The sequence below is a fragment of the Notothenia coriiceps genome, unplaced genomic scaffold (assembly GCF_000735185.1).
Source record: "Notothenia coriiceps isolate Sejong01 unplaced genomic scaffold, NC01 NC01_scaffold00003273, whole genome shotgun sequence".
NCBI classification, from domain to species: Eukaryota; Metazoa; Chordata; class Actinopteri; order Perciformes; family Nototheniidae; genus Notothenia; species Notothenia coriiceps.
The window spans coordinates 69,886-81,759 of NW_011335974.1; the positions used below are offsets into that span (position 1 = coordinate 69,886).

The 11,874-nt window shown below is 40.9% G+C and overlaps 2 protein-coding genes across 2 annotated transcripts in view; one reads left to right on the forward strand and one right to left on the reverse strand.

Annotated features, from left to right (window-relative positions):
- Positions 1-8,790, reverse strand: part of LOC104941194 (MICAL-like protein 2) — a 21,279-nt gene extending 12,489 nt beyond the window's left edge. The window contains exon 1 of the mRNA XM_010766259.1: positions 7,825-8,790. Within this exon, the coding sequence (XP_010764561.1) occupies positions 7,825-7,967 (143 nt within the window). The 5' untranslated portion in view covers positions 7,968-8,790. The remainder of the gene's footprint in view (positions 1-7,824) is intronic.
- A 102-nt stretch (positions 8,791-8,892) lies between these two features.
- Positions 8,893-11,874, forward strand: part of gga1 (golgi-associated, gamma adaptin ear containing, ARF binding protein 1) — a 9,534-nt gene continuing 6,552 nt past the window's right edge. Inside the window, exons 1-6 of the mRNA XM_010766276.1 lie at positions 8,893-8,944; positions 9,681-9,765; positions 10,054-10,129; positions 10,244-10,342; positions 10,482-10,605; positions 11,583-11,683. Of these exons, the coding sequence (XP_010764578.1) occupies positions 8,899-8,944; positions 9,681-9,765; positions 10,054-10,129; positions 10,244-10,342; positions 10,482-10,605; positions 11,583-11,683 (531 nt within the window). The 5' untranslated portion in view covers positions 8,893-8,898. The remainder of the gene's footprint in view (positions 8,945-9,680; positions 9,766-10,053; positions 10,130-10,243; positions 10,343-10,481; positions 10,606-11,582; positions 11,684-11,874) is intronic.

The following is an 11,874-nucleotide window of genomic DNA, read 5'->3' on the forward strand; positions in this document are numbered from 1 at the left end:
ATATATATCATATAATATAATTATATATCATATATCATATATATATATTATTTCTGGAAAGAAAACTTTGGGATAGGTTTCACGGAGGAGTAGTGATGAGTTATGGAACCTAAAGAGGAGTAAGGAGTTTCTACTACAAAAAACCGAGACCACGACCTCACCACCCTCCCCAAACAGGAGTTCTTCACGTCCTAGATGGAAGTGTTACGGGACCTTCTCTTTGGTGCCTGGGAGAATTGGAGTGTACATTGTCGAGTCTCCCCAGACACAGTGGACCAATGAGTTGACGACAGGTACTACATTCGGAAATTCGCTTATTACTACGGTATTGTAACAAAGAGGTGGGAGAACCATATATATATATATATATATATATTAGAAAAATGCTGTTGAATCACTTTTTAAAGTGACCACCTTGTGGAATCATCCAGGGTTTACAAAGTCCTCTTCCTCTTTCTTTCCTCTCCCTCCTCTTTCCTGTTTGTGTAGACGCTGACTCTCTTGTTGAACAGCACTCAACCAGAAGATCTAAGAGCGGCAAACAAGCTCATTAAGGAAATGGTCCAGGAGGTGAGTCATAGCTCATGGTGTGCTGTACGTGGGCCCACATGCATGTGCGTCTCGGCTTTTCCACCAATTTAACAAAAGACCCACCCAGTTATGTAGCCTGATCACATTAATGCATGCAAATATTGGTCCTAAGGTCTTTTCAAAAAAAAATTGTCATAGTGCTTAATACTTAAAGGTCCCATGTCATGCTTTTCTGGTTATTACCCGTCCCCTTGTGTGTTATGTAGCTTTTTCTGCATGTAAACGGTCTGCAAAGTCACAAACCCTCAAAGTACACCCTGTAGCGAGTACAACTCTAACACAGAAAAGACCTGTCTATGCTGCCCCAGAACGCCTCGTTGGAGTTTTCCCGTTGCGTTACGGACTTCCTCACACACACACTCGGCGGGACGTTGCGAGGCTCGCTGCTACGAGGAGTGGGACACTGTGAGCTGGCTTACTGTTGTGGGGTAGGCGAGACAGAGAGACACTGCAGAACTCAGCCTGGGCACACACACAAACTCCCAGCCAGGCTGCGGGTGTGTTTCGGGCTGGGTTTCGCTGTGTCTCGCTGTCTCGCAGACGGCCACTGGGCTCACAGGGAGGGGGGGGCAGGAGCTCCAACAAGCCGTTTAGGACAGAGAGTGAATACATATACTATACAGAGATGCTGTATGAGAAACCAATGTGAGTTTGGAAAATTGCACAATATAAATCTATTTTAGTAGACCTCAACAATGGAATTATGATCAGTAGAGATGGCCATGACATGGGTCCTTTTTAAGTGTGAGTGATGCATTCAAATTTCGACAAATGTGTAACGCTTAATATCTAATTATAATCATGGTCTTGATATTGGTATAATCAAACATCAGGTTTAGTTACAGCTAGAGATTGTTAAAGGAATTGAATCTTAAAACTCTAATTATTTTTAACACCTCTTACCAAAATGTAATAAAATATAGAAAGGATAATTTATTTTTACAAAAGTTATCATCATTATGATTTGAAATTCTGATTCATTAAATGAAAGATACTATATATTTAAAGTTTAAAATATATAAACTAATTTAAAGGGCTCCCTTTATGCACATTTCAGGTTCATATTTGTATTTAGTGCCTCTACTCTGTCATTTATATATGCTTTAATCAGGGTTCTTACAGTCATTAAAAACATGGAAAAGTCATGGAAATTCAAAATGGTAATTCCAGGCCCTGGAAAAGTAGAAAACAATATTTTTCCCAAGGTTTTGGAAAAGTCACGGAAATGTAACTAAAGTTGCATCAAATATAATTTATATTTTAGCTAATCGCCGAAATAGTAATACTGTAATGATAATAAATACTGATACTAATGAAACGTAAAATCAAATGGCATTTAACTGACGAGGTATTTTGCTGGTGAGAGATTTGAGTTGCTTTAGCTAGAAGCTAGTAAGCCTACTATTTGATTTGTTTTAGATAGGCACAACATGTTTCATATGCAGACCTTGTTTTCCTGTTCCATGTTAAAATGAACCATTTTCAGTGGCACCGCTGAGAGAGTAATTGTGTTGGTCATGGAAAATTAGGTAAAGGTCATGGAGAAGTCATGGAAAATTAGGTAAAGGTCATGGACAAGTCATTGAAAATCATTGATGAAAAAGTGTATGAACCCTGTTTAATGTTCCAAAAGGTATTTATTGTCCTCATACTGCCTGTGCTTCAGCAGAGAAACTTTCTCTGGATGTAACTTTAGGAAAGGGAAAACCCCAAAATTATAATGTGGCCCCTTGTCAAATGTTAACAATGTCAACCCAGCTAACCATCACATGATATTTGTCATGATAAAGAATAGTCTTAAACTGTAGTTTAGCCTTTCATTTACATATATGATACATCAGATGTCATCCTTTGTCATAATTACGCCCCTTTTGAGATCCTTGTGTTCTGTTTCCAGGACCAAAAGCGCGTGGAGAAGGTATCAAAGCGACTGAACGCCATCCAGGAGGTGAAGGAGAGTGTGAGCCTGCTGAGCCAGATGCTGGAGGGCTACAGCAGGGAGAGCTGCTCCCATAGCAACCAGGAGCTCATTAAGGTTAGTGCAGCTCAGCACATTTGAAACTGTCTGCAGAAACGGCCTGCACCACAGCTGCTGTTTCACTGTTTTTAACACGTGTGTATTTGCAGGATCTTTACCAGCGCTGTGAAAAGATGAGGCCGACACTTTTCCGGTTAGCAAGTGATACAGAGGACAGTGACGAAGCACTAGGTACGGTTTCTGAGCTCTGTTGAAAATAAGCCTTTATTTCAGACACTGTTGATCATCATTCAATATTTCTGCCAATATTGGAAAAGGTAGGAGTTGTATGTATGTATGTATGCTGAAGGGCACAGGAAATACAAGTGTTACTGGATGTGGTTAGTTCAAACAGATTAATTTTGGCAAGAATACAAGAAATACTAAGCTTAGATTTTGCAATTCAAACATTTGAAAATCAGACTTTAATTTAAATTCTTACAAATGTATGACTATGATTTATTAAAGGTTTTGATAAAAAAAAAGCCACTTTACATTTATTTTTGCTTTCAGCTGAAATATTACAGGCCAATGACAGCCTGACGCAGGTCATCAACCTGTACAGACAGCTGGTGAAGGGAGAGGACGTGTCCAAGGACGGTCTCACCACGTCCCCACAGAGAGGTTTGTACATGGGTGTGTGATTTAAAGTCCTTCCGTTTCTACCTGGCATTTCTATAGACCAGGGGTCGGCAACCCCTGGGCACCGTAACCAGTGGCACACTAGGAATAAGTGGAATAAGTGTGCAAAATATTAAAATTGTATTTTCGGATCCTGAACGAGACCGCCGCCAGAGCGCGTCTCCCCGTTACCTGCAGAAGGAACCCATGCACGCAACGCAGCCCCGTAGTGTTGATCGTTTCACCACGGAGGAAAGCACTTCACAAATTGCAGTAGGCCTACCCATAAGGAGCTGTACAAATGCCGCAGTTTTTGCGTGGCTGTGTATTTAGTTGAAAGCCCAGTGGCGATCTGCTCATCTCTCATCGAAATAATATGCTACAAAGGGGCGGACTGGCCATCTGTGTGTTGAACTTTCCTGTCGGCTCCCAGACCGTAGTCGAGGAGGGCAGAAGCAACAAGCTTCAGGTTCAATAACCCACTTTAGCTTAAATGACTGGAGAGAGGCGAGCNAACACCAAGTTGCTAGACTTAGGAAGGCACTCGTCCAGTGCTACCATAGCTGTCCGCTCGCTGCCGAAGCAACAGTAGCTACTGTAGTGACCGGGTTTTGCTATGTCTCGGAGCTATGTATCGAAGTGTTTTTCGAAGCCCCTTAATAGTTGTGTGCGAGGCTTCGTGCCGCTCGATATGCATTGTAGTGATCCTCATCTGTACTTCGCTCTTTATTAGAACCAGTCAATTGGTTTCACGTACCGTCACTCCAGTCTTAACGTAAAATTAATTTAACAGAAGTATTACGACGTCAACTTTTGTGATTTTGCAGTAGTAAATCAGAAGATGAAAAGAGAGGCAACAACCTAAAATGAGGTCATTACGTACAAAACAGGGGAGCGGAGTCTACTGGTTTTGATGCTTATAAGAGCATAACTATTCGAGGTAAAAACTAAAGTGGCTGTAGCTGTTAGTGATGGTTTACACTATAAGAACAGTTAGGGGGGCAAAACTGCATACTAGAATTTTCGAATGCATTGGGTGTGTGTGTGTATGTGTGTGTTGGTAGGTGAGGACACGTAAGGAGAAGGGTTTATTTGAACCTCGCTCTGACCTGATTACAAACGTTAAGCTCTAAGTGTGGACGTGGATGAGTACGTGCACCGACGGTGGCAGACAAGACGTTCACAGTGCGTAAGTTTCAAAAAATTTGTGAAGACCGACGTCGAGGAAGACCTATGCGCAACCATCTAACTTTATCATTAGGTCAGCAACACTGTGCACCACTAACTTACATGCTCGACGACGAACACTGGTACCCTTGACTCTAAATCTCTCTTGTCTCTCAGGTGAAACACGCCGAGTTTGTCGCCTCGTAGTAAGGTGTCCGCAAAAAGGAAGAACCTGAAGGTGTTCGAGAGAGTGGTCCCAGTTCCACAAAAAAGCGCGGTTGACAAAAGGATGACAATGTATGTAAATGATACGTGTGAAAGTAGGGCTTGGGAGTCTGTACAGGTCTAAAATGACGTCCTACAAATGTCCGTAGACACCAAGGAAGACCGGACTCCGTAGAAGTTTCGTCTTCGGAACATTAATAGCCGGTAGTGAGGGAAACCACCCCTCAGAGAAAAACATGGACGTGAAAAAAGTTTAAAACGTAGTAATTACGCCCAAACGCCTAAGTTAACATGAGAGCCATCAATCCTGAATTGACGAATGTAAGTTCATTAGTACGACAGTTTCGTCATACCGAAAATTTTTTCCAAGTATTGTCATTTACAAATTGTTAGTTATGACATGACAGGAATAGTCGTACCGAAACAAAAGACTTCATTAGACTACATTTTCCTGTATGATACTAAGACGTCAACAACGTCTGATTTATTGAATGGTGATGGACGTATGGGGAATAGAGTTTAACATTAGAACTGGAAATTTAACAAGGTACGGAGGAAGAGGTGCGTCTGGGAAACGGCGACAGGATCATTCTCTTTAACATGGCTGTTGTTGGGCGGGAGCGGGAGCTGCAGATGGGAATGAGGTTACAGAATACAACGAAAATAAAACGAAGAAGCCCCGTCCCTTCATATGAGGTGAATAAACAACATCCGCAACGTAAGAGGAGAAAGTCGCAACCATGGGTGTATAATAAGAACCATATTACCCTTCCTGTACGCGGGCCCAGTGACACGATGGAATTGAGAGAGCTCAGACCCTCACTTATATAGAGGTCGGAACATGTCATAAGTATAAATGAATAAAAGCATAAATAAATGTAGGAATAAATAGTATGCAGTGTTTTCAGGGAGATTCAGCTTGTGTGCTCAGCTGGAAAGCAGTTGACTCACGACCGTAGGGTCCCTGGTTCAATGCCTGGTCGATACGTCTTTTTGTTTGTTTATAAACGCTACAGCTAAATGTGATAATGTAGTTAATAAATGTATTCTTTGATATGGTTTAGCCTTTCTCAGGCTACAACATGGTTAAGTTTACGAGTATTATTAAGGAATACAAATCCCTCTTTGCAATGTTTACCAGCCTCCTTAGGCTTTTCATTCACAATCAACTGGAAATATTGTTAACATGAAAATATGATTTTATGTTCATTGTTTAGAGTTATTCTAAGGCTTTACTCATTGGGAACTCGGTATGAGATACAGCACACTATTGAGATGTCAAATCTGCCTGTTTTACACACTTTGACCAACAGGTTTGTGTTCAGGTGAAGCCCATGATGAAGCTTCGTGAGATGAACCCTTTTGCGAACCAATTGGCTGGAAAGCTTCAAAGCTTCATCTCGCCATCCTTATCTACTCCCCTTTCCAGAAAAGCTGAGTGACAGTCGGTGTGGGGCTGAAACTGAGATGAGGCCATTAACTGTACTAACGTTCCCCCTCGGCATCAGTGCGGTGTACTCTGATGAGAATACATTGGCTGCAGAGTGCAGGGCAGCTCTACGGAGGCCAGGCCCAGCCATTAGAGCTAAATCCAGTTTGACAGGCGGAGGTCTCAGCTGCAGATTAGCCCGACGGACTGTCTGTCTGGATTACAGCGAGTTCAGTTGGGGTGCTGCAGCTACACCGAGGGCTGGAGAGGGAGGCATGCTGGGACACAAATTGAAGCGGCAGCGCTCCAAAGCTGGGTTTTTAGGATTTGTCCAAGCGTTTATTTTCAGCTCTACTGCAGAGAAATTCCACCTCACTGACTTGTCCTCAAGTGAATGTTTGCCATCGTTCAGGCATAGTCCAATTTACTTACAAAAAGCCTGGACCACCTGAGAGGTTAGCAGCATGGGCAAGATGCTTTTTTCTAAAATTACTCCATCATCAAATGTTCCCCTCCATTTACTGGCTACTTATACAAAAGCCTCCTACAACATATCTCAGAAGGAGTCCAAACACTTATCTGATGCTGCCTAGAGTGTGCATTCCCAATAAAGCCACGTTATGCTACACTGCTGCTTCTTCACAGAGATGCATGTCCAATGCGAGTCATATGAAGGGCAGAGTTTCCGATTATATTTACTGACACGCTGCAACTAATAGAAACTTTTCAGAACTGAAAAATGTACCTGCCTTGAAACAAAAGATCAAGAGTTGAGCTAAATCAATAGAAACATGTTCAAAAACTATTATGATAATCATTTAAGGGATTTTTAATGCATACAATTGAAGAGAATTTTTTGTTTGCCTCTAAAATATCCACATTTTTTTTAATTTGTCTGTCTTATATCAGTTTAAAGTGAAAATATGTGTTGTACCAACACATGATGGCCCTCATATTCTTAAGATGTAAGTATTGAAAGGCTATTTCTCACCAAATACAAAATACTGCCTTTTGGTGTCTGTGCCGTAACAAAGGGATTTCCTCATCTCTATAATAAATAGGTTTGTCACACTGATACTGTTGTTTTGTTTTGTGGGAGCTTCTGTAATGTGTGTGTAGGTGTAAATCCTGAGAGGAGGGGTGTGTTGTTACAGACAGGGCATAGTTTGTCAGCCTGAGTTAATAACAGAACAGTGGCCTCCCACTTTAAATGTTGGAGAGAAAAAAAGAATGTTAGGAGGTTTTTGGCAAAAAATCCTGAAACCTGAGAATACAATACAAAAACATACATTGTTGATACGAATGTGACATAAATGGCAAAGGATCTTACCACTAGAGTTATTCAATCAGTTATCAGTGTTTTAAAGGTAGTCAGCGTTCTACAAAAAAGGTATACAAAAACAAACAGACTAGTCTCACATAATCCCAGTCTTTTAATTTTTTTATTAATGGATTAAACAGGAGCATAGATGAGTTCACGATCCGGCTACTGATTTGGTTTTTCATTTGTATCCTAAAAGGATGAACATAATCAAATCAAGTTTTATTTATATAGCACATTTTTAAACGATTTTTGCTCGAGTCAAAGTGCTGCGTATTAAAGTACTTTAAAACCATTTGAAAACAGCATTCAGCATGTCACTCCTCAAAAAGATGCGTCCAACTTCCACCGTATACCGTTAACTTGAACTACTGTAATCTCATGTATAATTACATATTGGTTAATAATGCAAGATACTATTAATGTTGGGTCGTTAGACTCCGGGTTACTCACATTAATTCTGGTCTGTAACGATGAATGATGGCACAAAACGCCAATCCGTTCCGAAAGGACGTTGACATGTCCTTTACTTCCACATCGTTGTAATGTTCACACTGTATCCGACACCACTCCTGGAGAGCCTTCAGAGACCCCATGGTACTGTAGGTATCCAAGTAGTCTGTCAATAAAATCACGTTTCTCTGTCACAAGCTTAACGGGAGACGACACAAAGTCTTTCTGCCTGGTCATAAACGAGTCATCAGCAGCGTGTCAGTGAAGGGGCCAGACAACACCCGAGGTAAAGATACGGTGCATTCATTACCAGCCAGTGAGTCACGTTAAGAAAAACTAGCGTGGCTGGCAAGCTAGCAAGGTGTTACTTAACTTTTACAAAAACACACAATAGGCTACATTACGCCCCAGTGTATCTCATGTACAGATTTATTTAGTCAGCAACGACTCCGTCTAAAGAGATACTTTGACCAGAAACAAAGGGTTAAAGACACGGCTAATATCCAGAGATGATGACGGTAGCTTGCCAACAAAGTTCTTCAAGTATTGAACTCAGCTTGCTAGCTAGCTAAGGGGCGTTAGCCTGCAGTTAGCTCCTGACAGCAGTTTGCAGGTTTGCCTCTCTTCAATGGGCGCTGGCACTGGTTGTCCGTTGACCGTGACAGTTTCGGGCGATGATGGCTCAGCGAAGCAAAGGGAACAGTTTCCTCATTGAGGTGGACAGCAGCATGGTTTTGTTTGTTGGTGCAGTGACTGGCTGTTAAAACGCTGCATAGAAAAGTCTGTTAGCAACTGCACTCGCTACTGGAGACCGCTTCCGACGCCCACTTTGCAGCAACACAATTAAATCACACTGTAAGAAATACATCCCGCCCCATTAATGTTGATCAATGCTGGCAGCCCAAGCCATTGTAGCTGCATTGATTGAAGCGTTGGCTGCCACCCTGCAGTGTCACGTTGATGTTTCTTTTCCCGCCCAAGAGGGGGGGCTAAAGAGACGTACTGACTAAGGCTAGCCTCGCGATATGTTACAAAATCACGCGATAGTTGCCACTTGTTTAGAATTCCCGAAAGATGGCGGCGGCGCCTCCGGATGAGGCCACCCTGCAGTCTCGCATCAGTAAGTCAATATACTATACCATATCAGTTTCTCTTTTGAAAGGACAGTGATAGACGATACGCTGTTAAAAAGCACAGAGACATAATCTCATTTTAAATGTGCGGCGGTCAGCCATAGCATTTTCCCGAGGGAAGATATAAAGCCAAGAGAGCGAATGTCATTAAATCAAAAAGTGCAGTTCTCGAGAAGGAACAAACTCCGCCAGATAATGATTCACCGTTTCTGTAATGAACGTTTTGGACTCAGATTGTGTTACCTGCTGACAGCTTGAATTTGGGGAGCCTGCTCAAACATGGCAAGCTTAATGCTAACGAACTCAACAAGCTAGGTAGCAGCCAACCAAAGATCAAACAAGCCACTTGAACGAACCATAGAACCAGGAACCATACTTATTCAGTTCCCCAGTTATCCATTTTATGCAATCACAAAACTCCTGTTACAACCAGAGAACTGATAGTTTGCACACAACCAACATCAGCTGATGGTTATCACAGGCTTCTGATAAGATCAAACTTTGCTTCTTAATAAACTGAATAACTACAGTACTACCTGCAAAAGGTTAGTACCCAGGTTTGACAGACTTCACACATCTATGCAGAGCAATCACACATATGGAAAGTAAGTAAACTCGTGTTTTGTCATATTTTTTGTTGTTAAAGAAAACGCAACCACATGCAGCAGTTTTAAAGTTTGTATATACAGCTGATGCAGAGCCTAATGTGTTCCTTTCACATAGACAAGGCCACCAACCCTTTGAATAAGGACACTGACTGGGACATTATCAAGGGATTTTGTGATCAGCTCAACAATGATCCAGAAGGGTGAGATGATGATGATGATGATGATGATGTTGAGGATGAGTATATAACACCAGAGTAATATGCAAAATGCAGAATCAAGCAATATTCCAGCTGTTGTTTGAAACTATAATAACTGAGTTTATTCCAGTTTTGCAGCTCTGTAGAAAAACATCTTATAAATCACATGATAATTCATACATTTGGTGATATCATCTATGCATATTTGTACAGAGTGATTTTGTGGAACATTCAATGTGTTGCCTTGCAGTATTTTATACAGGTATAAGTGTACATTTTGTTTTGTATCAGTCCCCAGGTTGCAACCAGACTCCTGGCCCACAAAGTCCAGTCTCCTCAGGAATGGGAGGCTATGCAAGCGCTTCTGGTAAGATATGAAGTATAAAGGTCTTGAGCAGTAAAGTAACATTAGAAGCCACTTTTTTGGAAGGCTTTTCCGTTTTTTTTTATTTAAAACAAACAAACTCTAAAATGTTCCCAGGTTCTGGAGACGTGCATGAAGAGCTGTGGGAAGCGATTTCACATTGAAGTGGGAAAGTTTCGCTTTCTCAATGAGCTCATCAAAGTGGTTTCACCAAAGGTAATGATCCCTGTTATTTATACTGCTATGCTTATATGTCTGCAACTGTACATCTAAGATCATTAGGACACTGTAATGGAAGAATAAAGGAAAAAACACATTTGACTCTAACCTTGCATTATTCCCTGCTTCTCTGCAGTATTTGGGAACCCGGGCTCCAGAGCCAGTGAAGAATAAGGTGATAGAAATAATGTTCAGCTGGACAGTGAAGATGCCTCATGAGACGAAGATAGCAGACGCCTATCAGATGCTGAAAAAACAGGGTGAGTGCAACAACAAGACAATGAGAAGCCATCAAGATAAAGGACACGGTTCTTTATCTTCAGGTTTCTCATTCTCTTCACTGTACATTTAGTCTGTTTTTTTAATAGGTTCCCACCTCAAGGCTTTATCAATGCTTTTATTAGTTTCCATTTGAACTGATAATGTGTTTTTTTGGTTACCAATATTTTCCTACAAATGGTAGTTTGTACAAGGAAGTATCAGTTCTCCTTTGTGTGGCGGTGACCCACATGCATGGGACTACTGCCTTAGTCATGCTAAGTTGCATTGAGTGTAACAAACAGGAGAATTATTCAACTATACTCTAAGTTACTACGGTGTAATTCATACTTATGTAGGGTGTGAATGCACCATATATTTGCATTTTGACAGAAAGCAACTGACTTTCTTGTTAATTGCTTATTTATAAAAATAATCGTATAAATAAACGTTATTCATTCAGCCCCTTTCACAACACATGCAGCTCAAAGTGTTTTACAAGAGAATCACATCATTAGCTTGGCTATTAAGAAAATAGGATATAAAAAAATACAAAGCAATCATGAAAAACATAAAATAACATCATATATTAACAATGATATTTCAAGAAAGTGCAATGTTTGGACTCCTTTAGCTATCGACAGATTTTGGGGAGCATTTTCTAAACATTTTGTGCATAAGAACAGCCTTAATAATACTTTTTTTAACACTGGACGACCTTAAGGAATGGTTTCAAACATGCTCAGATAAGCAGTTGGAGAGGTATGAAGATGCGCAACCATTCAGGGACTTAAAAAGAAATGTGAAAACAATCCTCAATGTAATTTGTAGCCTGATCTTCAAGAGGTGTGGAGAACAATGTTATGGCATCATTATTGCTTAAAGGCTTACATCATGGACAGCAGTTGAGTACCAGGTGACACAGACCCCTCTGAGCTGTTTACATGTGAGGTTAAGAGGGTCCGTGTTTCTCTTCCAGGCATTGTGAAGGTAGATCCTGCACTTCCTGAGGACAAACCCCTCCCACCCCCAGCACCCAGAGCCAAAAACATCATCTTTGAGGATGAGGAGAAATCCAAGGTATGAGTAGTGATGAGGAGGCACTTTGGATAGGGTTTCAAAAGAAAGGTCTTTATTATATATATATATATATATATATATATATATATATATGGTTAGTATTATACTATAGATATATATATAATATATTAGTATTTAGAAAATGCTGTGAATCACTTTTTAAGTGACCACCTTGTGGAATCATCCAGGTT